The 26956-nt window shown below is 41.0% G+C and overlaps 1 protein-coding gene across 2 annotated transcripts; it reads right to left on the bottom strand.

Annotated features, from left to right (window-relative positions):
- Positions 1 to 26: 26 nt before the first annotated feature.
- Positions 27 to 26393, bottom strand: LOC106597975 (interleukin-1 receptor-associated kinase 3). 2 transcript variants are annotated; one of them, XM_045700207.2, is made up of 13 exons: positions 26205 to 26393; positions 16100 to 16282; positions 15722 to 15798; positions 14653 to 14722; positions 12807 to 12958; positions 12542 to 12606; positions 11774 to 11888; positions 10942 to 11060; positions 8801 to 8996; positions 8539 to 8601; positions 8242 to 8409; positions 2745 to 3216; positions 27 to 1469 (listed from the first exon to the last, which is right to left on the bottom strand). In XM_045700207.2, exons 1-13 carry the CDS (start codon positions 26305 to 26307, stop codon positions 1333 to 1335), a joined length of 1920 nt encoding a protein of 639 aa, XP_045556163.2. In that variant the 5' UTR covers positions 26308 to 26393; the 3' UTR covers positions 27 to 1332. The 2 variants fall into 2 exon arrangements, with proteins under 2 accessions (XP_045556163.2, XP_045556164.2); XM_045700208.2 differs by having other exon boundaries at positions 14707 to 14722.
- Positions 26394 to 26956: the final 563 nt, after the last annotated feature.

Raw genomic sequence — 26956 nt, 5'->3', positions numbered from 1 at the left:
ACGAATAATTCAAACGAATTCATCCACATTGTCAATCTTATTTTATTAATAAAAGGCATGACAAAATGTAAAGTCAACTTACAAAACATAAGTAAAGGGATAGTTGACCCAAATTACAAAATGACACATTGGTTTCCTTACCCTGTAAGTAGTCTATGGACAAGGTATGACAGCAATTCATGCTTTGGTTTAGTTTCCCTGGCACTGTTTCTACACGCTAACGTTTTAGCATGAACTTTCATTTTAAATTATCTTTATAAAATGTTTTTATTATAGAAGTACTGTATAAATCATATCCTAATTTTATAAATAACAAATATAAAATGGAATCTGTCAGCAGATAATAAATATCTTTCTACAAGAATATATATTTTTAGCATAATATACTGTCAATGAAGGACATAGATTGCTATCATTCAAGCATATGAACATCACATCTTGTCACCTACCAGGGCTGGATTTCCCAAAAGCATCGTAGCACTAACCATCTTAATTCCATTGAAACTAAATGGACGAAAGATGATCATAGTGCTACGATGCTTTTTGGGAAACCCAGCCCAGATCCGTACAGTCATTTAGAGAAAGGGAGATTTGACACCATCTACAGTATCCTGTGGCTGAGTGGCCATGCCAGGTCATTTAACCAGGGCCAGGTCATTTAACCAGGGCCAGGTCATTTAACCAGGGTCAGGTCATTTAACCAGGGCCAGGTCATTTAACCAGGGCCAGGTCATTTAACCAGGGCCAGGTCATTTAACCAGGGCCAGGTCATTTAACCAGGGCCAGGTCATTTAACCAGGGCCAGGTCATTTAATCAGGGCCAGGTCATTTAACCAGGGCCAGGTCATTTAACCAGGGCCAAGTCATTTAACCAGGGCCAGGTCATTTAACCAGGGCCAGGTCATTTAACCAGGGCCAAATAATTTAACCAGGGCCAGGTCATTTAACCAGGGCCAGGTCATTTAACCAGGGCCAGGTCATTTAACCAGGGCCAGGTCATTTAACCAGGGCCAGGTCATTTAATCAGGGCCAGGTCATTTAACCAGGGCCAGGTCATTTAACCAGGGCCAGGTCATTTAACCAGGGCCAGGACATTTAACCAGGGCCAGGCCATTTAACCAGGGCCAGGCCATTTAACCAGGGCCAGCAATGACTAAGTCAGATATATGGATAAGTTAACCCTCTCTCTCTGCAGGCCATGTACTGTATGCATGTGTCATTCAAAGTAGTGAAGTTGTCCTCGATGCTGGTCTGGGGTCTGTTTTGTGTTTTTACCCTCTAATGGTTAAGATTAGGATTCGTGGAGGGCAAGCAGATCCTAGATCAGCTTTCTCACTCCTGGGTGGTGATGGAGACAGAGAGGAGTTCCTCTGTTCTGAGGAGGCCTCTGTTGTACAGATCAATCTTATTCATCATTCTCTGCTTGGCAGGGTTGTCCACTATACTGAGGGAAGAGAAGCTGAGGTCACCTGTAACATAGACAGAACAATTAGAATTAAACCAAGGTTCCAGTATGTGAGTCTGACTCAACATTGGCTGCTGGGTAAAGAAGAAATTATCTCTGAAATCTTCATTTTTATACAACCAGGTTCTATAGCTAAAACACAGTTTTTCCTTGACCCTTTGACCCAACCTGGATAACCTCCAGGTCCTAGTTACAGTCTATAGGTAGTTACAGTCTATAGGGAGTTACAGTCTATAGGTAGTTACAGTCTATAGGTAGTTACAGTCTATAGGTAGTTACAGTCTATAGGTAGTTACAGTCTATAGGTAGTTACAGTCTATAGATAGTTACAGTCTATTGGGAGTTACAGTCTATAGGTAGTTACAGTCTATAGGTAGTTACAGTCTATAGGTAGTTACAGTCTATAGGGAGTTACAGTCTATAGGTAGTTACAGTCTATAGGTAGTTACAGTCTATAGGGAGTTACAGTCTATAGGGAGTTACAGTCTATAGGTAGTTACAGTCTATAGGGAGTTACAGTCTATAGGTAGTTACAGTCTATAGATAGTTACAGTCTATAGGGAGTTACAGTCTATAGGTAGTTACAGTCTATAGGGAGTTACAGTCTATAGGGAGTTACAGTCTATAGGTAGTTACAGTCTATAGGTAGTTACAGTCTATAGGGAGTTACAGTCTATAGGTAGTTACAGTCTATAGGTAGTTACAGTCTATAGGGAGTTACAGTCTATAGGTAGTTACAGTCTATAGGGAGTTACAGTCTATAGGTAGTTACAGTCTATAGATAGTTACAGTCTATAGATAGTTACAGTCTATAGATAGTTACAGTCTATAGGGAGTTACAGTCTATAGGTAGTTACAGTCTATAGGGAGTTACAGTCTATAGGTAGTTACAGTCTATAGGGAGTTACAGTCTATAGGTAGTTACAGTCTATAGGTAGTTACAGTCTATAGGGAGTTACAGTCTATAGGGAGTTACAGTCTATAGGGAGTTACAGTCTATAGGTAGTTACAGTCTATAGGGAGTTACAGTCTATAGGGAGTTACAGTCTATAGGTAGTTACAGTCTATAGGTAGTTACAGTCTATAGGTAGTTACAGTCTATAGGGAGTTACAGTCTATAGGTAGTTACAGTCTATAGGTAGTTACAGTCTATAGGGAGTTACAGTCTATAGATAGTTACAGTCTATAGGTAGTTACATTCCATAGGTAGGGCCTTGGGCTTAAACCTGGTTATGTAAGGTGGTGAGGTATAACTCCTGGTCCCAAACATAATACTTGCCTTGAGGGAGGTCTGAGGGGCAGGGAGTAAACCCATTGGCTCTACAGTCCTCACAGCCCAGTCCATCCACCTCAGCTGAACAGCTACACTGGACTGGCCAGCTACTGTAAAGATCCACTGGCTCTCCATTGGTCTGTAGGCTCTGGTCAGCCTCATCAGCCCCTAGTCCTGCTCTTTCCCCTGCCCCCTCCCGTGACAGGTGGCTGCTCCGCTCCCCACTGCCCAGATAGGTGACCTCTGACTGGCTACACTCACAGGGCCCTCCCTGGGCTGGAGCTGGCTGTGGGTTCTCAATGGGGTAACTGTGCAGCTCATCATCCTCCACAGGCACACTGGGGCTGGGGTTGGAGCTGGGGCCATGTCCCGTCTGGGCAGGAGAGGCAGGGGGAGCTGGGGCCTCGTCGGTCAGAGTGTGTGGCTGCTCTTCAGGTGGGCACGGCAGGGGAAGCAGCTGGCTCAATACCTGTAACACCTGGAAGAGGCAGGTTGGGGGAGAACACCCATTTCATTATTGTAAAAGACAATGTGCTATCAATGATTTACCTGTAAATAAAAGCAGTAATCTCTTCACTCACCAGAAATGGACAGACAGAAATCTAGTATGACTCATAAAGTCAATATTTACTAAGTCCACAGATATCGAGAGGCTGTAAATGACTTTTGTTCTCATTTGTCTAGTCAGCCCTTCACCTAGCTACAGTATCCAGTCCAGACCTAAGAGAAGTCTAGTTTTAACGCTGCTTTCAGAGTTCAGTCCAGACCTAAGAGAACTCTAGTTTTAACGCTGCTTTCAGAGTTCAGTCCAGACCTAAGAGAACTCTAGTTTTAACGCTGCTTTCAGAGTTCAGTCCAGACCTAAGAGAACTCTAGTTTTAACGCTGCTTTCAGAGTTCAGTCCAGACCTAAGAGAAGTCTAGTTTTAACGCTGCTTTCAGAGTTCAGTCCAGACCTAAGAGAACTCTAGTTTTAACGCTGCTTTCAGAGAAACAAATAGTTACTTTGGAGGTGACTACAACTACTTGAAAACAGATCCTCAAAAAAGGACAACTTCAAAAAAACTATTTGAATACAGATCTCAGGAAGTGACAGCATTTCAGAAACTATTGGATTGGCTCTTCAACTAATGACAGGACTGTATCTGGAACTGTATGGGATTGGCTGTCTTCAACTAATGGCAGGACTGTATCTAGAACTGTATGTTGGATTGGCTGTCTTCAACTAATGACAGGACTGTATCTAGAACTGTATGTTGGATTGGCTGTCTTCAACTAATGACAGGACTGTATCTAGAACTGTATGGGATTGGCTGTCTTCAACTAATGACAGGACTGTATCTGGAACTGTATGGGATTCGCTGTCTTCAACTAATGACAGGGCTGTATCTAGAACTGTATGTTGGATTGGCTGTCTTCAACTAATGACAGGACTGTATCTAGAACTGTATGTTGGATTCGCTGTCTTCAACTAATGACAGGACTGTATCTAGAACTGTATGTTGGATTGGCTGTCTTCAACTAATGACAGGACTGTATCTAGAACTGTATGGGATTCGCTGTCTTCAACTAATGACAGGACTGTATCTAGAACTGTATGGGATTGGCTGTCTTCAACTAATGGCAGGACTGTATCTAGAACTGTATGGGATTGGCTGTCTTCAACTAATGGCAGGACTGTATCTAGAACTGTATGTTGGATTGGCTGTCTTCAACTAATGACAGGACTGTATCTAGAACTGTATGGGATTCGCTGTCTTCAACTAATGACAGGACTGTATCTAGAACTGTATGTTGGATTGGCTGTCTTCAACTAATGACAGGACTGTATCTAGAACTGTATGGGATTGGCTGTCTTCAACTAATGACAGGACTGTATCTAGAACTGTATGGGATTGGCTGTCTTCAACTAATGACAGGACTGTATCTAGAACTGTATGGGATTGGCTGTCTTCAACTAATGACAGGACTGTATCTAGAACTGTATGTTGGATTGGCTGTCTTCAACTAATGACAGGACTGTATCTAGAACTGTATGTTGGATTGGCTATCTTCAACTAATGACAGGACTGTATCTAGAACTGTATGGGATTCGCTGTCTTCAACTAATGACAGGACTGTATCTAGAACTGTATGTTGGATTGGCTGTCTTCAACTAATGACAGGACTGTATCTAGAACTGTATGGGATTGGCTGTCTTCAACTAATGACAGGGCTGTATCTAGAACTGTATGTTGGATTGGCTGTCTTCAACTAATGACAGGACTGTATCTAGAACTGTATGTTGGATTGGCTGTCTTCAACTAATGACAGGACTGTATCTAGAACTGTATGGGATTGGCTGTCTTCAACTAATGACAGGGCTGTATCTAGAACTGTATGTTGGATTGGCTGTCTTCAACTAATGACAGGACTGTATCTAGAACTGTATGGGATTGGCTGTCTTCAACTAATGACAGGACTGTATCTAGAACTGTATGTTGGATTGGCTGTCTTCAACTAATGACAGGACTGTATCTAGAACTGTATGGGATTGGCTGTCTTCAACTAATGACAGGACTGTATCTAGAACTGTATGTTGGATTCGCTGTCTTCAACTAATGACAGGACTGTATCTAGAACTGTATGGGATTGGCTGTCTTCAACTAATGACAGGACTGTATCTAGAACTGTATGGGATTGGCTGTCTTCAACTAATGACAGGACTGTATCTAGAACTGTATGTTGGATTGGCTGTCTTCAACTAATGACAGGACTGTATCTAGAACTGTATGTTGGATTGGCTGTCTTCAACTAATGACAGGACTGTATCTAGAACTGTATGGGATTGGCTGTCTTCAACTAATGACAGGACTGTATCTAGAACTGTATGTTGGATTGGCTGTCTTCAACTAATGACAGGGCTGTATCTAGAACTGTATGGGATTGGCTGTCTTCAACTAATGACAGGACTGTATCTAGAACTGTATGTTGGATTGGCTGTCTTCAACTAATGACAGGACTGTATCTAGAACTGTATGGGATTGGCTGTCTTCAACTAATGACAGGACTGTATCTAGAACTGTATGTTGGATTGGCTGTCTTCAACCAATGACAGGGCTGTATCTAGAACTGTATGTTGGATTGGCTGTCTTCAACCAATGACAGGGCTGTATCTAGAATTGTATATTGAAGATAGAAATAGAATGAACAGAGCCCAATCTCCTATCCTATTCCAATCTATCTGACAGTCATATTTGATCTTCACAATACATTTCTATGTGAACATTCTGTAAATGTCCATTCTCCTAAATGTCCTTTTTTTTTTTTTTTACAGATAAGTAAACATAAATTGTGACGCTCAACTACAGATGTAGGATCTTACTTTGATCACACTTTTGTTGCTGAGAATTTTCCTGCACAGCAGAAAATGCAAACTTGTAGTGTATTTGAGTTTTGAAAAGGCTTCTAAAGTTTGTAATATTGACTTTAACATTTCAGATTTGATTTGCCCTAATGAAAAATGTGTCAACCAATACAAAAATGTCCATTCATTATAATCCACATAATTCACATTTCCTGTTGCTGAGGATTATTTTCCTGCTGTAGCAAACTGGCTCAAACTAAGATCCTACATCTGTACTGTATGACTCTTTCAACATGCCACTGAAACGGTTCAAAGCTGCAATTCATTTTATAATACCTGAAAATACTGCAGAGTAATTCAAATCCATTTGCAAACAACGTCGATCCTCTTTGTCCATCTGAGAGGAAGTGTTCTTGTTTTAAACACACACTACACCATCTTTAAAGGGATAATTTACTCAGAATATAAACTAACATGATTTTCCACCTACCTTGGCTGTAGTTGATTCGAGAAGGCAGTTTTGGGATATTTCGTTTGCTTTCAACACTTAATATCCATATTTTGTTACTGTTAGCATTCTAAGTAACCTTTAACATTAAACTGTTCTTGTGCCGGAGTAAAACAACTTTAATTACCTTGTATTAGCATTTTGTTACATAATAATTTGGTAATTGCATTTGAATTGCATAGCAATGAGCTGAGAATTTTTGTAACTTCTCTACACCAGAATAGTGACTGTTCCTTATTTCATTTAATAACTCCATTATTGTGTAATTATAAAGACATTTCCAAAGTCCTATGTAACAACAATGTTGCTATTGTAATAATCACAAAGTTACTACATATGTACAAGAACTGGATGTCAAGTGTTACCGTATAACCTTATGTCACTCATTACCGTATAACCTTATGTCACTCATTACCGTATAACCTTATGTCACTCATTAGGAACATATTTGTCAGTCATTTTGTTAATCTTCTCTAATGTTGAGGTGATTCCATGTCCCTCATTTATTTTATTCTAGGCTATAGACTATATTAAGATTCATATCTGAGAGCCTCCAAACTATGTGCTAATTATCATGTATTTAGACGAATTCAACTAACTGTTATAGTTTTGGGTTCTTCATCGAATATTTGGCAGCCACCAAATAAATATTTTTTAGTTTTTCAAATAACTTGCATATATTCAAATACCTTCAAATATGATTTGGCTATTGGTGAGGTATTCTTTTCCTGAGACCTGTATTTGAATATCAAAACAACTACCTCAAACTCTACCTAAACTATCTTCGACTAGCTCAAACTCTACCTAAACTATCTTCGACTAGCTCAAACTCTACCTAAACTATCTTCGACTAGCTCAAACTCTACCTAAACTATCTTCGACTAGCTCAAACTCTACCTAAACTATCTTCGACTAGCTCAAACTCTACCTAAACTATCTTCGACTAGCTCAAACTCTACCTAATCTATCTTAGACTAGCTCAAACTCTACCTAAACTATCTTAGACTAGCTCAAACTCTACCTAAACTATCTTCGACTAGCTCAAACTCTACCTAAACTATCTTCGACTAGCTCAAACTCTACCTAAACTATCTTCGACTAGCTCAAACTCTACCTAATCTATCTTTGACTAGCTCAAACTCTACCTAAACTATCTTCGACTAGCTCAAACTCTGCCTAAACTATCTTCGACTAGCTCAAACTCTACCTAAACTATCTTAGACTAGCTCAAACTCTACCTAAACTATCTTCGACTAGCTCAAACTCTACCTAAACTATCTTCGACTAGCTCAAACTCTACCTAAACTATCTTCGACTAGCTCAAACTCTACCTAATCTATCTTTGACTAGCTCAAACTCTACCTAAACTATCTTCGACTAGCTCAAATTCTACCTAAACTATCTTCGACTACCTCGAGTATTTCAAAAGTTGGTATTTTCAAACAAACTACAAAATAAACTATTTTCTGCCCAGGTCTGATTCAGGTCTGATTCAGTGGAAAATCAAACAAACAGTCCTACCCTGAACCTTGACTCTAAAAGTCAGGTTCATGTCCCTATTCTCACATTTACCCAACTCAATAAAGTAGAATTTAATTGAATTGAACTAAATTGAACTGGATTGCATTGAATTGTATTGAGTTGACTCACATTCTCCATGGTGGGTCTGTTGCGTGGTCGTGTAGAGGTGCAGTCCAGGGCTAGACGCAACAAGGTAAAGGACATAGAGTGGGGACAAAGACCAGCTCTCGGGTCCAGATACTGAAGACAGGAGTCTACACTGCCAGTGTCCTCCACCTCTCCACTTAGGACGTCTCTCTGGATGGGAGGGAGGTAGCATGAACCAGACTGCATGTATCCAGCAATCCAGCATTATTTCATGTGTTTGCAAGCATTTCAATGCAATGTGCAATTTCCGAAAGTAACAAAATGTAATTCTAGTCTCACCAGCAGGGTGTGTTTAGGAGTCTCCTCTCTAACTTTCCGTCCCGTTAATATTTCCATTATAACCTAAAGAAGAAATAGGTTCTTATTAACAGGTTCTGGTCATAGACATCCAATCAATTCACAAACAGCTATGTTCTGGCATTCAGATCAGTTTATCCAGTATTAGTCACAAGTAGCTGACAAAGACCACGTCTGTTGAAAGAGGATTGTTTTGTCAAAAATATGTTTCAGAGCATTTTTTGTCAAGTGTTCACTAACTCACCACTCCTAAGCTGAACACGTCCAGACTGACGGACAGCTTTCCGTCTCGGATGTATTCCTCCGGCAGGTAGCCCAGGGTTCCGAAGGTCGTATCCAAGGTAACGGTGCAGCTCTGACTGACAGAGTGGGGTCTGAGACAGGCCGTCCCAAAATCAGACAGCTTGGGCTGCAGCCGCTCGTCCAGCAGTATGTTAGAACTACACAGAGAGAATACGCTTTGGAATTCAGGTGTGACTGGGATCTTTGGAACTCAGGTGTGACTGGGATCTTTGGAAATGTGTTATGCTATGCTAGGCTATGTTATACTGTGATATGCTGTGTTATGCTATGCTAGGCTATGTTATACTGTGATATGCTGTGTTATGCTATGCTAGGCTATGTTATACTGTGATATGCTGTGTTATGCTATGCTAAAACCAATGCTTTAAAAAAAAGTCTGTCTCTTTCCTGGTCCCATCATTCACCAAGACCCTGACATTTTTCTTATTGAACCTTTATTTAACGAGGCAAGTCAGTTAACAACAAATTCTTATTTACAATGACGGCCTACCGGGGAACAGTGGGTTAACTGCCTTGTTCAGGGGCAGAACGACAGATTTTTACCTTGGGGATTTGATCTTGCAACCTTCCGGTTACTAGTCCAACACTCTAACCACTAGGCTACCTGCCTCTAACCACTAGGCTAGGGGGTGAAAGGGGGGTGAGGTGAGTGACTAGACTAATGGTTTGAGCTGGTACCTTGTTATGTTAGTGACTAGGGGTTTGAGCTGGTACCTTGTTATGTTATTGACTAGGGGTTTGAGCTGGTACCTTGTTATGTTAGTGACTAGGGGTTTGAACTGGTATCTTGTTATGTTATTGACTAGGGGTTTGAGCTGGTACCTTGTTATGTTATTGACTAGGGGTTTGAGCTGGTACCTTGTTATGTTATTGACTAGGGGTTTGAGCTGGTACCTTGTTATGTTATAGACTAGGGGTTTGAGCTGGTACCTTGTTATGTTATTGACTAGGAGTTTGAGCTGGTACCTTGTTATGTTATTGACTAGGGGTTTGAGCTGGTACCTTGTTATGTTATTGACTAGGGGTTTGAGCTGGTACCTTGTTATGTTATTGACTAGGGGTTTGAACTGGTACCTTGTTATGTTATTGACTAGGGGTTTGAGCTGGTACCTTGTTATGTTATTGACTAGGGGTTTGAGCTGGTACATTGTTATGTTATAGACTAGGGGTTTGAGCTGGTACCTTGTTATGTTATTGACTAGGGGTTTGAGCTGGTACCTTGTTATGTTATTGACTAGGGGTTTGAGCTGGTACCTTGTTATGTTATTGACTAGGGGTTTGAACTGGTACCTTGTTATGTTATAGACTAGGGGTTTGAACTGGTACCTTGTTATGTTATTGACTAGGGGTTTGAACTGGTACCTTGTTATGTTATTGACTAGGGGTTTGAGCTGGTACCTTGTTATGTTATTGACTAGGGGTTTGAGCTGGTACCTTGTTATGTTATTGACTAGGGGTTTGAGCTGGTACCTTGTTATGTTATTGACTAGGGGTTTGAGCTGGTACCTTGTTATGTTATTGACTAGGGGTTTGAGCTGGTACCTTGTGATGTTATTGACTAGGGGTTTGAACTGGTACCTTGTTATGTTATTGACTAGGGGTTTGAGCTGGTACCTTGTTATGTTATTGACTAGGGGTTTGAGCTGGTACCTTGTTATGTTATTGACTAGGGGTTTGAGCTGGTACCTTGTTATGTTATTGACTAGGGGTTTGAACTGGTACCTTGTTATGTTATTGACTAGGGGTTTGAGCTGGTACCTTGTTATGTTATTGACTAGGGGTTTGAGCTGGTACCTTGTTATGTTATTGACTAGGGGTTTGAGCTGGTACCTTGTTATGTTATTGACTAGGGGTTTGAGCTGGTACCTTGTTATGTTATTGACTAGGGGTTTGAGCTGGTACCTTGTTATGTTATTGACTAGGGGTTTGAACTGGTACCTTGTTATGTTATTGACTAGGGGTTTGAGCTGGTACCTTGTTATGTTAGTGACTAGGGGTTTGAGCTGGTACCTTGTTATGTTATTGACTAGGGGTTTGAGCTGGTACCTTGTTATGTTATTGACTAGGGGTTTGAGCTGGTACCTTGTTATGTTACCACAGACCACAGTGCAGGGCTGGGCCATGTGTAGGTGATGTACAGCCTTAGCCATCCCCTTGATGATGTCCAGACGCTCCTGCCATGAGAGAGTAGGCACTACGTTCTACAGAGAGATGCAGGAGGCGAGACATGTTAGCATTTAAACATCAATACACCTACTACCATACAGTCTGTCCACCACAGAGACAGATACACTGATATATTTGGCATTGAAATAGAATAGAATAGTAGTTTAGTAGAATAAAATGGAAGGTAGGGGGTATAGAATAGAACATCTCACCTGGTCATGCAGTCTGTGGAACAGTGATCCGTTGGGAAGGTAGGGGGTATAGAATAGAACATCTTACCTGGTCATGCAGTCTGTGGAACAGTGATCCGTTGGGAAGGTAGGGGGTATAGAATAGAACATCTCACCTGGTCATGCAGTCTGTGGAACAGTGATCCGTTGGGAAGGTAGGGGGTATAGAATAGAACATCTCACCTGGTCATGCAGTCTGTGGAACAGTGATCCGTTGGGAAGGTAGGGGGTATAGAATAGAACATCTCACCTGGTCATGCAGTCTGTGGAACAGTGATCCGTTGGGAAGGTAGGGGGTATAGAATAGAACATCTCACCTGGTCATGCAGTCTGTGGAACAGTGATCTGTTGGGAAGGTAGGGGGTATAGAATAGAACATCTCACCTGGTCATGCAGTCTGTGGAACAGTGATCTGTTGGGAAGGTAAGGGGTATAGAATAGAACATCTCACCTGGTCATGCAGTCTGTGGAACAGTGATCTGTTGGGAAGGTAGGGGGTATAGAATAGAACATCTCACCTGGTCATGCAGTCTGTGGAACAGTGATCCGTTGGGAAGGTAAGGGTATACCAGCCAGTAACGATCCCCATCAGAGTAACAACCCAACAGCTCTAAGATGTTAGGATGCTGGTAGCTGAAGGATAAACAGGCAGATTTGATGATTAGTAAAAGACAGATATTTACCTTTATTTAACCAGGTAAGTCACTGACAACAGATTTTCATTTTTTTACAATTAGGAGAAGATGTGTGCATGAAAGACTATTGATATGTCCTAATGGATTTCAGTGGTAAATATTTACCCAGAAACAATCTAAAATGGAGGATGAATGGAGTAGGTAGACATACAGAAACAATCTAAAATGGAGGATGAATGGAGTAGGTAGACATACAGAAACAATCTAAAATGGAGGATGAATGGAGTAGGTAGACATACAGAAACAATCTAAAATGGAGGATGAATGGAGTAGGTAGACATACAGAAACAATCTAAAATGGAGGATGAATGGAGTAGGTAGACATACAGAAACAATCTAAAATGGAGGATGAATGGAGTAGGTAGACATACAGAAACCATCTAAAATGGAGGATGAATGGAGTAGGTAGACATACAGAAACCATCTAAAATGGAGGATGAATGGAGTAGGTAGACATACAGAAACCATCTAAAATGGAGGATGAATGGAGTAGGTAGACATACAGAAACAATCTAAAATGGAGGATGAATGGAGTAGGTAGACATAAAGAAACAATCTAAAATGGAGGATGAATGGAGTAGTTAGACATACAGATGATGAACTTCCATCTCTCTCCTGAATAGATCCCACAACTTCCTCCATGAGGCTTTCTGCACCTGTACAGACCAACGAAGAAGACCAACAAACACTTGAACTGTGTTGTGTATGTCCTCAGTCCTTTTGAAGCACATAACCAAATAAATGTCTCTCTAGTTGAATAATGACCTTTATTATATTTCATCTCCATCAAGCCAGGGTCATTTTGAAAAGATGACTTTTATAAATGGAGCACGGTATGGAGTGGGAGTGTCAGTACCTGCTTAAAGAGCTTGACAGCGAAGGTTTCATTTCCCTTTACCACTCTGTAGACAGCAGAGAAGCTGCCCTCAGAGATCTTCATGTCCTGGTGAAAATGTCTAGTTCCCTCTATGACGTCTGAGTAGGTGATCACAAGCCTGTGGTTTCTACCTAGCAACAAAGTGAAAACACTAAGCCGGTGGTTTCTACCTAGAAACAAGATCAAAACACTAAGCCTGTGGTTTCTACCAAGCAACAAGGTCAAAACACTAAGCCTGTGGTTTCTACCTAGCAACAAAGTGAAAACACTAAGCCTGTGGTTTCTACCTAGCAACAAGGTGAGAATACTTAGAACATACGCAGAGTAACGAGGAAAAACCTCAGCATTTTCACTAGTACTTTTACACATGTTCAATGAGCCGTATGGTTACGTCCCAAACAGCACCCTATTCCCTACATAGCGGACTACTTTTGACCCATGGGCACTATTTAGGGAATAGGGTGCCCATTTGGGTTGCACCCTGTGATACTGGTCGTCAATGAAACCACAAAATAAAAAGGGAAGTGAAATAGGGAATTGGATACCTCTCAGAAGCTTCCTCTCATTGGATGTTCCACATAATGCCCTCAATATTATTTATGAGTCTGTTCTATCTAGGGACCATCTCAACACATCAGTCTGTTGTATCTAGGGACCATCTCAACACATCAGTCTGTTGTATCTAGGGACCATCTCAACACATCAGTCTGTTGTATCTAGGGACCATCTCAACACATCAGTCTGTTGTATCTAGGGACCATCTCAACACATCAGTCTGTTGTATCTAGGGGACCATCTCAACACATCAGTCTGTTGTATCTAGGGACCATCTCAACACATCAGTCTGTTGTATCTAGGGACCATCTCAACACATCAGTCTGTTGTATCTAGGGACCATCTCAACACATCAGTCTGTTGTATCTAGGGACCATCTCAACACATCAGTCTGTTGTATCTAGGGACCATCTCAACACATCAGTCTGTTGTATCTAGGGACCATCTCAACACATCAGTCTGTTGTATCTAGGGACCATCTCAACACATCAGTCTGTTGTATCTAGGGACCATCTCAACACATCAGTCTGTTGTATCTAGGGACCATCTCAACACATCAGTCTGTTGTATCTAGGGACCATCTCAACACATCAGTCTGTTGTATCTAGGGACCATCTCAACACATCAGTCTGTTGTATCTAGGGACCATCTCAACACATCAGTCTGTTGTATCTAGGGACCATCTCAACACATCAGTCTGTTGTATCTAGGGGACCATCTCAACACATCAGTCTGTTGTATCTAGGGACCATCTCAACACATCAGTCTGTTGTATCTAGGGACCATCTCAACACATCAGTCTGTTGTATCTAGGGACCATCTCAACACATCAGTCTGTTGTATCTAGGGACAACACATCAGTCTGTTGTATCTAGGGATCATCTCAACAGATGCTGCGGTGTGATGTTTTGATGAGGTGTGATGTTTTGATGAGGTGTGATGTTTTGATGAGGTGTGATGTTTTGATGACCCAACATAAGAACATGTGATAGAAGTACTAACATAGCATGACGAATACAATTCCTACTGAAACAATGAAATGACTCAGCAATCTAATGTATTCATCTCATTAGAAATATTAACAGGTGGACAAGACATACAAAATAAAAAGAATAATAACATTGTCACATACATCGGATAGGTGTAGTGTAATGTATTGTTTTACAAGGTAGTAGTACGGCGCCCCTGGAACAAATTAGGGTTAAGTGACTTGCTCAAGGGCACACAGGCAGTTTTTCACTGTCGGCTCAGCAACCTTTCAGTCAAGTACCTTCACCAGACACATGATAATTAGACTGGTTCCAACCAGGTTGGGTTGACTCACTGTCAGGTGGGGGTGACTGAGAAAACAGGACATGATGACAAAAACACACACAACATGGAACACACAACACACAACAGTTATTACAGTGTAACAAAGGATGAATTACAGGGTGACACATGGACTAGCCTACATAGACAACAGGGACCCATTTGAGACACACTTTCATACATTCATTAAGGTGAAAATGACTCGTCTCTATAAAAGGGAGATTATTCATTTCAAGTTCAACACAAACTACATGGATCATAACATAATAGGGTGATCATGACTAGGAGCCTATCACGGGTGACTGGGGAGGGGGTTTGATTAATAGATATATCATGACATAACTAGTAGCCTACCGCGGGTGACTGAGGAGGGGGTTTGATTAATAGATATATCATGACATGACTAGTAGCCTACCGCGGGTGACTGAGGAGGGGGTTTGATTAATAGATATATCATGACATAACTAGTAGCCTACCGCGGGTGACTGAGGAGGGGAGGGGTTTGATTAATAGATATATCATGACATAACTAGTAGTCTACCGTGGGTGACTGAGGAGGGGGTTTGATTAATAGATATATCATGACATGACTAGTAGCCTACCGCGGGTGACTGAGGAGGGGGTTTGATTAATAGATATATCATGACATAACTAGTAGCCTACCGCAGGTGACTGAGGAGGGGGTTTTATTAATAGATATATCATGACATAACTAGTAGCCTACCGCAGGTGACTGAGGAGGGGGTTTGATTAATAGATATATCATGACATAACTAGTAGCCTACCGCAGGTGACTGAGGAGGGGGTTTGATTAATAGATATATCATGACATAACTAGTAGCCTACCGCGGGTGACTGAGGAGGGGGTTTGATTAATAGATATATCATGACATAACTAGTAGCCTACCGCAGGTGACTGAGGAGGGGGTTTTATTAATAGATATATCATGACATAACTAGTAGCCTACCACGGGTGACTGAGGAGGGGAGGGGTTTGATTAATAGATATGACATGACTAGTAGCCTACCACGGGTGACTGAGGAGGTGAGGGGTTATCCCTGCTGCTCTTTGATGGTCCACTGTTGGGGAAGGAATACTGTGTTTCTGAAAAGACAACATTTCACTGTTTTATTAACCACTAATAACATAGACCTACATTATCAACCATTAGTGTAGCAGGACACTGAAAATGTTCAGGCTGACAGATTGCTAAATGTTTTGTTGACAGTGTTGAGTGCTTGCACACGAATAGAGGAAGTTTACGCAACAATGACATTACAGAAGTGAAACCAAAGGGTTTGCTTCAGTTGAAAAACAAGCTACAGTTGTGGAAGCCATGAGGTGTAGAATACTATACGAAACTGACACAGACTGCACCGTCATATAGTCTAATCTAGTCCCTTACCTTGAGGAATAAAGAGCTGTAGAGCTCTGTAGTGACCCATATCCTCCAACACATTCACAAGGTCCCCAACAGTTTTGTTCTGTTGCGCCCACGACCAGATGAGTTCTCGCGTGGGGCTCTTGCCTATTGCCTCCAGCCTCTCAGTGCGTCGCACCTCCATCCAACTTGGCACAATACGCGCAGCTGAAGGGGGATAGATAAAGTAGAGAAATAAACATATTTACAACAGGAAGCACGTTCTTAAAGTGCATGGGCGAATTGGCCGTCTGGCAATTCTGGCAAATGCCAGAAGGGCCGGACCATCTTTAAACGAGGTGGGCTGGTGGAAATTGACCCAAATATATATATATATATATATATATATATATTTTAAAACAATATTTAAAAAATGACACGGCTGGTGTTTTTATATGACTTTTGCGCAATTTCTCTGTTGTCATAATAATCTATACTGAGCATTTGGCTGACCAGTGAGCAATGGCTGGCATCCCTACCAAGATGGGTCAGACCAGTTTTCTGATTGGCTGAGCTGAGGTGGAGCAAATTCACATTCAAAGTCAAACGCACATTATCAAAGAGACCAGCTCTCTGTCAGTCACTTATCAGTGAGACCAGCTCTCTGTCAGTCACTTATCAGTGAGACCAGCTCTCTGTCAGTCACTTATCAGTGAGACCAGCTCTCTGTCAGTCACTTATCAGTGAGACCAGCTCTCTGTCAGTCACTTATCAGTGAGACCAGCTCTCTGTCAGTCACTTATCAGTGAGACCAGCTCTCTGTCAGTCACTTATCAGTGAGATCAGCTCTCTGTCAGTCACTTATCAGTGAGATCAGCTCTCTGTCAGTCACTTATCAGTGAGACCAGCTCTCTGTCAGTCACTTATCAGTGAGACCAGCTCTCTGTCAGTCACTTATCAGAACAGAACATCATGGATCATGAAAACAGAAAGCTGGTGCTGAAACAGTCAGAACAGAACATCATGGATCATGAAAACAGAAAGCTGGTGCTGAAACAGTCAGAACAGAACATCATGGATCATGAAAACAGAAAGCTGGTGCTGAAACAGTCAGAACAGAACATCATGGATCATGAAAACAGAAAGCTGGTGCTGAAACAGTCAGAACAGAACATCATGGATCATGAAAACAGAAAGCTGGTGCTGAAACAGTCAGAACAGAACATCATGGATCATGAAAACAGAAAGCTGGTGCTGAAACAGTCAGAACAGAACATCATGGATCATGAAAACAGAAAGGTGGTGCTGAAACAGTCAGAACAGAACATCATGGATCATGAAAACAGAAAGGTGGTGCTGAAACAGTCAGAACAGAACATCATGGATCATGAAAACAGAAAGGTGGTGCTGAAACAGTCAGAACAGAACATCATGGATCATGAAAACAGAAAGCTGGTGCTGAAACAGTCAGAACAGAACATCATGGATCATGAAAACAGAAAGCTGGTGCTGAAACAGTCAGAACAGAACATCATGGATCATGAAAACAGAAAGCTGGTGCTGAAACAGTCAGAACAGAACATCATGGATCATGAAAACAGAAAGCTGGTGCTGAAACAGTCAGAACAGAACATCATGGATCATGAAAACAGAAAGCTGGTGCTGAAACAGTCAGAACAGAACATCATGGATCATGAAAACAGAAAGCTGGTGCTGAAACAGTCAGAACAGAACATCATGGATCATGAAAACAGAAAGCTGGTGCTGAAACAGTCAGAACAGAACATCATGGATCATGAAAACAGAAAGCTGGTGCTGAAACAGTCAGAACAGAACATCATGGATCATGAAAACAGAAAGCTGGTGCTGAAACAGTCAGAACAGAACATCATGGATCATGAAAACAGAAAGCTGGTGCTGAAACAGTCAGAACAGAACATCATGGATCATGAAAACAGAAAGCTGGTGCTGAAACAGTCAGAACAGAACATCATGGATCATGAAAACAGAAAGCTGGTGCTGAAACAGTCAGAACAGAACATCATGGATCATGAAAACAGAAAGCTGGTGCTGAAACAGTCAGAACAGAACATCATGGATCATGAAAACAGAAAGCTGGTGCTGAAACAGTCAGAACAGAACATCATGGATCATGAAAACAGAAAGCTGGTGCTGAAACAGTCAGAACAGAACATCATGGATCATGAAAACAGAAAGCTGGTGCTGAAACAGTCAGAACAGAACATCATGGATCATGAAAACAGAAAGCTGGTGCTGAAACAGTCAGAACAGAACATCATGGATCATGAAAACAGAAAGCTGGTGCTGAAACAGTCAGAACAGAACATCATGGATCATGAAAACAGAAAGCTGGTGCTGAAACAGTCAGAACAGAACATCATGGATCATGAAAACAGAAAGCTGGTGCTGAAACAGTCAGAACAGAACATCATGGATCATGAAAACAGAAAGCTGGTGCTGAAACAGTCAGAACAGAACATCATGGATCATGAAAACAGAAAGCTGGTGCTGAAACAGTCAGAACAGAACATCATGGATCATGAAAACAGAAAGCTGGTGCTGAAACAGTCAGAACAGAACATCATGGATCATGAAAACAGAAAGCTGGTGCTGAAACAGTCAGAACAGAACATCATGGATCATGAAAACAGAAAGCTGGTGCTGAAACAGTCAGAACAGAACATCATGGATCATGAAAACAGAAAGCTGGTGCTGAAACAGTCAGAACAGAACATCATGGATCATGAAAACAGAAAGCTGGTGCTGAAACAGTCAGAACAGAACATCATGGATCATGAAAACAGAAAGCTGGTGCTGAAACAGTCAGAACAGAACATCATGGATCATGAAAACAGAAAGCTGGTGCTGAAACAGTCAGAACAGAACATCATGGATCATGAAAACAGAAAGCTGGTGCTGAAACAGTCAGAACAGAACATCATGGATCATGAAAACAGAAAGCTGGTGCTGAAACAGTCAGAACAGAACATCATGGATCATGAAAACAGAAAGCTGGTGCTGAAACAGTCAGAACAGAACATCATGGATCATGAAAACAGAAAGCTGGTGCTGAAACAGTCAGAACAGAACATCATGGATCATGAAAACAGAAAGCTGGTGCTGAAACAGTCAGAACAGAACATCATGGATCATGAAAACAGAAAGCTGGTGCTGAAACAGTCAGAACAGAACATCATGGATCATGAAAACAGAAAGCTGGTGCTGAAACAGTCAGAACAGAACATCATGGATCATGAAAACAGAAAGCTGGTGCTGAAACAGTCAGAACAGAACATCATGGATCATGAAAACAGAAAGCTGGTGCTGAAACAGTCAGAACAGAACATCATGGATCATGAAAACAGAAAGCTGGTGCTGAAACAGTCAGAACAGAACATCATGGATCATGAAAACAGAAAGCTGGTGCTGAAACAGTCAGAACAGAACATCATGGATCATGAAAACAGAAAGCTGGTGCTGAAACAGTCAGAACAGAACATCATGGATCATGAAAACAGAAAGCTGGTGCTGAAACAGTCAGAACAGAACATCATGGATCATGAAAACAGAAAGCTGGTGCTGAAACAGTCAGAACAGAACATCATGGATCATGAAAACAGAAAGCTGGTGCTGAAACAGTCAGAACAGAACATCATGGATCATGAAAACAGAAAGCTGGTGCTGAAACAGTCAGAACAGAACATCATGGATCATGAAAACAGAAAGGGGCGCGCGCGCCATGGATCATGAAAACAGAAAGCTGGTGCTGAAACAGTCAGAACAGAACATCATGGATCATGAAAACAGAAAGCTGGTGCTGAAACAGTCAGAACAGAACATCATGGATCATGAAAACAGAAAGCTGGTGCTGAAACAGTCAGAACAGAACATCATGGATCATGAAAACAGAAAGCTGGTGCTGAAACAGTCAGAACAGAACATCATGGATCATGAAAACAGAAAGCTGGTGCTGAAACAGTCAGAACAGAACATCATGGATCATGAAAACAGAAAGCTGGTGCTGAAACAGTCAGAACAGAACATCATGGATCATGAAAACAGAAAGGTGGTGCTGAAACAGTCAGAACAGAACATCATGGATCATGAAAACAGAAAGGTGGTGCTGAAACAGTCAGAACAGAACATCATGGATCATGAAAACAGAAAGCTGGTGCTGAAACAGTCAGAACAGAACATCATGGATCATGAAAACAGAAAGCTGGTGCTGAAACAGTCAGAACAGAACATCATGGATCATGAAAACAGAAAGCTGGTGCTGAAACAGTCAGAACAGAACATCATGGATCATGAAAACAGAAAGCTGGTGCTGAAACAGTCAGAACAGAACATCATGGATCATGAAAACAGAAAGCTGGTGCTGAAACAGTCAGAACAGAACATCATGGATCATGAAAACAGAAAGCTGGTGCTGAAACAGTCAGAACAGAACATCATGGATCATGAAAACAGAAAGCTGGTGCTGAAACAGTCAGAACAGAACATCATGGATCATGAAAACAGAAAGCTGGTGCTGAAACAGTCAGAACAGAACATCATGGATCATGAAAACAGAAAGCTGGTGCTGAAACAGTCAGAACAGAACATCATGGATCATGAAAACAGAAAGCTGGTGCTGAAACAGTCAGAACAGAACATCATGGATCATGAAAACAGAAAGGTGGTGCTGAAACAGTCAGAACAGAACATCATGGATCATGAAAACAGAAAGCTGGTGCTGAAACAGTCAGAACAGAACATCATGGATCATGAAAACAGAAAGCTGGTGCTGAAACAGTCAGAACAGAACATCATGGATCATGAAAACAGAAAGCTGGTGCTGAAACAGTCAGAACAGAACATCATGGATCATGAAAACAGAAAGCTGGTGCTGAAACAGTCAGAACAGAACATCATGGATCATGAAAACAGAAAGCTGGTGCTGAAACAGTTTAAGAGCAAAAGAAGACATGTTGTGCTGATGTTGCTAAATGTCTGAAATGAACCCACTTATTTGCTAAAAGTTCTGGTTGTGCTGGTCCGAGATCTGCAGAGAACAGTGGTGCAGTTGAGATAGGCAGAATACAGAGGAAGACTTACGCACACTGACACAGATCATGTATCCTACTGTTGCCAGTTAGGCCTCATATTTTGGCTGTATATTGTATAAAATAGTCTCTTCAGCCGGCAAGGCAACGAGGGTTTCTGATCTGTAGCAGAGAGGAAGAGCCGTGTATCTGGCCCCTCATTGGCTAGAGGGGTCCTACCTTATCTCACTTTCCACGCCTGCCTTCCATCTTTGATGACATGTCTTTCCATTGTTAAAGCGGCCACTTGACTTGTCAATATCATAGATCACATTTAACTGCAGTGACTAGGGACTCCGGTGTCGGATTCCATCACATATCCACCGCCATCGGAGGCTGGAAAGTCCCGCCTGAAATGTAATTTGCTCATCGGGAGGGCCCATCACGGCTTGCTTCAAATGAAGCACAATGCTGGAAATCTGTCCGCATCCACAGAAACTAGTCCCATCTTTCTATGACAAACACAGATGGTTTTATATTAAATTAAATAGAAAAACGAGAGGAAAAGAGACTTTGACACAGATGTACTGCCAGTTCCTTAATGTTTTGGCTGTATATGCTGACTAATATTAAACCCAGCTTAGTGGGCAGCGGGAACATGACATGCACTATCATTAATTAAGGTAACATAAGCCAATGGCCCTCTACAGTGAGAGAAAAAAGTATTTGACCCCTTGCTGATTTTGTACATTTGCCCATTGACAAAGAAATTATCAATCTATAATTTTAATGGTAGGTTTATTTGAACAGTGAGAGACAGAATAACAACAAAAAAATCCAGAAAAACGCATGTCAAAAATGTTGTTTACATTTTTGCAGACGCTCTTATCCAGAGCAACTTACAGTAGTGAATGCATACATTTCATAAATTTTTTCCATACTGGTCCCCCGTGGGAATCGAACCCACAACCCTGGCGTTGCAAACACCATGCTCTACCAACTGAGCCACACGGGACCCACTTATCATAAAATAATTGGCATTTTAATGAGGGAAATAAGTATTTGACCCCTCTGCAAAACATGACTTAATACTTGATGGCAAAACCCTTGTTGGCAATCACAGAGGTCAGACGTTTCTTGTAGTTGGCCACCAGGTTTGCACACATCTCAGGAGGGATTTTGTCCCACTCCTCTTTGCAGATCTTCTCCAAGTCATTAAGGTTTCGAGGCTGACGTTTGGCAACTCGAACCTTCAGCTCCCTCCACAGATTTTCTATGGGATTAAGGTCTGGAGACTGGCTAGGCCACTCCAGGACCTTAATGGGCTTCTTCTTGAGCCACTCCTTTGTTGCCTTGGCCATGTGTTTTGGGTCATTATCATGCTGGAATACCTATCCACGACCCATTTTCAATGCCCTGGCTGAGGGAAGGAGGTTCTCACCCAAGATTTGACGGTACATGGCCCCGTCCATCGTCCCTTTGATGCGGTGAAGTTGTCCTGTCCCCTTAGCAGAAAAACACCCCCAAAGCATAATGTTTCCACCTCCATGTTTGACGGTGGGGATGGTATTCTTGGGGTCATAGGCAGCATTCCTCCTCCTCCAAACACGGTGAGTTGAGTTGATGCCAAAGAGCTCCATTTTGGTCTCATCTGACCACAACACTTTCACCCAGTTGTCCTCTGAATCATTCAGATGTTCATTGGCAAACTTCAGATGGGCATGTAAATGTGCTTTCTTGAGCAGGGGGACCTTGTGGGCGCTGCAGGATTTCAGTCCTTCACGGCGTAGTGTGTTACCAATTGTTTTCTTGGTGACTATGGTCCCAGCTGCCTTGAGATCATTGACAAGACCCTCCCGTGTAGTTCTGGGCTGATTTCTCACCGTTCTCATGATCATTGCAACTCCACGAGGTGAGATCTTGCATGGAGCCCCAGGCCGAGGGAGATTGACAGTTCTTTTGTGTTTCTTCCATTTGCGAATAATCGCACCAACTGTTGTCACCTTCTCACCAAGCTGCTTGGCGATGGTCTTGTAGCCCATTCCAGCCTTGTGTAGCTCTACAATCTTGTCCTTGACATCCTTGGAGAGCTCTTTGGTCTTGGCCATGGTGGAGAGTTTGGAATTTGATTGATTGATTGCTTTTGTGGACAGGTGTCTTTTATACAGGTAACAAGCTAAGATTAGGAGCACTCCCTTTAAGAGTGTGCTCCTAATCTCAGCTCTTTACCTGTATAAAAGACACCTGGGAGCCAGAAATCTTTCTGATTGAGAGGGGGTCAAATACTTATTTCCCTCATTAAAATGCAAATCAATTTATAACATTTTTGACATGCGTTTTTCTGGATTTTTTTGTTGTTATTCTGTCTCTCACTGTTCAAATAAACCTACCATTAAAATTATAGACTGATCATTTCTTTGTCAGTGGGCAAACGTTCAAAATCAGCAGGGGATCAAATACTTTTTTCCCCCCACTGTATAAATCATACACCAATTGGCTTAATAATTTATTTACTAACTAAATAATCACAGAAATGCACAAACAAACAAACAGTAGATATATGTTACTAACAAGGATAGGAAAGATTCCCTAGTGGGCTAAGCTGATATGATGGCTTGGTGGACAAAGGGAAGTGGGTGTGGACTGAGAAAGAGTGGGAAAGACAAAAAGGATCACTACACAATTGATAATTATATTAATTGAAATGCTAATCCCTTGCATATGAACGCTCACTCATTCTGGAATAATTGCAATCAATATATATTTACGCCCATGTGTCGTTGTGATCTCTGTTGGAATCATCAGTCCGTCTGCTGAAGAGTTCATCCGAGTCGCTGTCTCTCTTTCTGTTTCCCTGAAGCTCTAAGTCTTTTGTGGTTATAATGGATACTTCAGAGTACCATTCAGACATGTTCTCATAGAATAGATGTTTTCGGCGGTTGTCGGTATTCTCGTCCCAGGTTTACATCATTTCTAGCTGCAGACTAGTAATTAGTATCTAAGATTTTCTCTTATTCTGTAGGGAACGATAGTCTCAGTTGAACCATTTCCAGACGTGTAGCCAATGCTCCACGTGGTATGGTTAGTAATTCAACAACCATTGCAACCTTAGTTTACACTGAGGTTTTTGTGGTCTAAACTATTTGCAATCACAGCTCACGCTGAGGGTTTGCTCAGTCTGAAGAGGATTTTCTTAGGAGGGTTTTTTATTCGTAACCATAGAAAAGGTGGTTCCATGACGCCAGATCATGTCTGTGCTCACGGGGGCGGGCCAATGACGTAGTTAAACTTTAAAGGGATTACAATTCTCTCACATTAAAGGTTTAACATCACACTATATCATTTCACAAATAGTTTCATCTTTACTCATTCATTTTATACAAGAATTAGATGCAAACCTCATAACCGAGGCTCCTGTATAAACAGAGTTAGGGTAATGTGGCTGTATTGTCTGTATTTTATTAATGAAAGTACCACAGTAGTACCATGGTATAAGTGAACGTACCACAGTAGTACCATGGTATTAATGAAAGTAGCATAGAAGTATCATGGTATTAATTAAAGTACCACAGTAGTACCATGTATTAATGAAAGTAGCATAGAAGTATCATGGTATTAATTAAAGTACCACAGTAGTACCATGTATTAATGAAAGTACCACAGTAGTACCATGGTATTAATGAAAGTACCACAGTAGTACCATGGTATAAGTGAAAGTACCACAGTACTACCATGGTATTAATGAAAGTAGCATAGAAGTATCATGGTATTAACAAAAGTACCATAGTAGTACCATGGTATAAGTGAAAGTACCACAGTCGTACCATGGTATTAACGAAAGTAGCATAGTAGTAGCATGGTATTAATGTGAGTAGCATAGAAGTATCATGGTATTAATGAGAGTAGCATAGTAGTACCATTTTATTAATGAAAATAGCATAGTAGTACCATGGTATTAATGAGAGTAGCATAGAAGTACCATGGTATTAATGAGAGTAGCATAGTAGTACCATGGTATTAATGAAAGTACCACAGTAGTACCATGGTATAAGTGAAAGTACCACAGTAGTACCATGGTATTAATGAAAGTAGCATAGTAGTACCATGGTATTAACGAAAGTACCATAGTAGGACCATGGTATAAGTGAAAGTACCATAGTAGTACCATGGTATTAATGAGAGTAGCATAGAGGTTTCATGGTATTAATGAGAGTAGCATAGTAGTACCATGGTATTAATGAAAGTAGCATAGTAGTACCATGGTATTAATGAGAGTACCATAGTAGTACCATGGTATTAATGAAAGTACCATAGTAGTACCATGGTATTAATGAAAGTACCATAGTAGTATCATGGTATTAATGAAAGTACCATAGTAGTACCATTTTATTAATGAAAGTACCATAGTAGTACCATGGTATTATTGAAAGTACCATAGTAGTACCATGGTGTTAATGAAAGTAGCATAGTAGTACCATGGTATAAGTGAAAGTACCACAGTAGTACCATGGTATTAATGAAAGTACCATAGTAGTACCATGGTGTTAATGAAAGTAGCATAGTAGTACCATGGTATTAATGAAAGTAGCATAGTAGTACCATGGTGTTAATGAAAGTAGCATAGTAGTACCATGGTATAAGTGAAAGTACCACAGTAGTACCATGGTATTAATGAAAGTAGCATAGTAGTACCATGGTGTTAATGAAAGTAGGATAGTAGTACCATGGTATTAATGAAAGTAGCATAGTAGTACCATGGTACATTTTGAAGGGGAGAGCAAGCAAGAGGCAAATGCCCTCGAAAAGGGTTTATGGAGCAGTGATGTGATGTGAGCTGCTGTAGCTAAAATACCAGCGCTACTGTACATTTTTGTCCCAGTCTGCCGATGGTATAGTGACATTATACTATGTGCTATAAACTAACAGCGGTACATAGTGCGGTGGGGAAAAAACTGAATGTGAATTTATCACAGAAGAGATCTTTAAAATGTAATCTACACAATCTGTACCACAGTGTACACAACACTTCCGTTTAGGTAAACCCATAATCATTCAGCTTAAAACGCGCACAGAAAGTAACACTTTTCTTTGTTCACATTACTCACCGAGCCCGCGCCATCCGAGGCTGTCATCACCGCTGTCGATTATCTTACAAAACGTCTCAATGAAAACTGGGGGGACATCATACAGGTACATAGAGGAGTCCATCTCAACTGCGACTGATCTACAACGTTATTATCATCAGGAATCTGACCTATGTGAAGCTAGCCACAATAAAGACTAGCCACGAAAGTTTCATTTGCGGTTCGCCTTCAAAATAAAAGTTCCTTATTGAACGCGATTCAAATGGTTACAAATAGTTGAATCATGCCATATTTTGGACTAGATAATGCTAAACAAGGTTGGAATGTTGTTATATATATATATATATTTTTTTAAACCAATAATGAATTCATTAGAAAATCTGTTGAAATAGCACTGTTAGATGTATTAGAGCTTAGAATTGCATTGGAGGCATACTTATATTTCACTGTATTAATGAACGTACCACAGTAGTACCATGGTATTAATGAATGTACCACAGTAGTACCATGGTATTAATGAAAGTAGCATAATTTAGAAAATCTGTTGAGATATAAGTATGCCTCCAATGCAATTCTAAGCTCTAATACATCTAACAGTGTTATTTCAACAGATTTTCTAATTCATTCATTATTGGTTTTTTTAAACATTTATTTATATAACAACATTCCAACCTTGTTTAGCATTATCTAGTCCAAAATATGGCATGATTCAACTATTTGTAACCATTTGAATCGCGTTCAATAAGGAACTTTTATTGTATTGTGAATAAATG

The sequence above is a fragment of the Salmo salar genome, chromosome 17 (genome assembly GCF_965601325.2).
Source record: "Salmo salar chromosome 17, fSalSal1, whole genome shotgun sequence".
Lineage (NCBI taxonomy): Eukaryota > Metazoa > Chordata > Actinopteri > Salmoniformes > Salmonidae > Salmo > Salmo salar.
Note: the sequence above shows the minus strand (reverse complement) of the source record. Positions and strands in the feature narration are given on the sequence as shown.

Excerpts from the sequence above, each read along its gene's own strand:
- LOC106597975 (XM_045700207.2), bottom strand. The coding sequence starts at position 26,307 with ATGGACTCCTCTATGTACCTGTATGATGTCCCCCCAGTTTTCATTGAG. Across the intron at positions 15,799-16,099 it reads ACAGCTCTTTATTCCTCAAG|AAACACAGTATTCCTTCCCC; the intron begins GTAAGGGACTAG and ends TTGTCTTTTCAG. Across the intron at positions 1,470-2,744 it reads CCCCTCAGACCTCCCTCAAG|GTGACCTCAGCTTCTCTTCC; the intron begins GCAAGTATTATG and ends TCTATGTTACAG.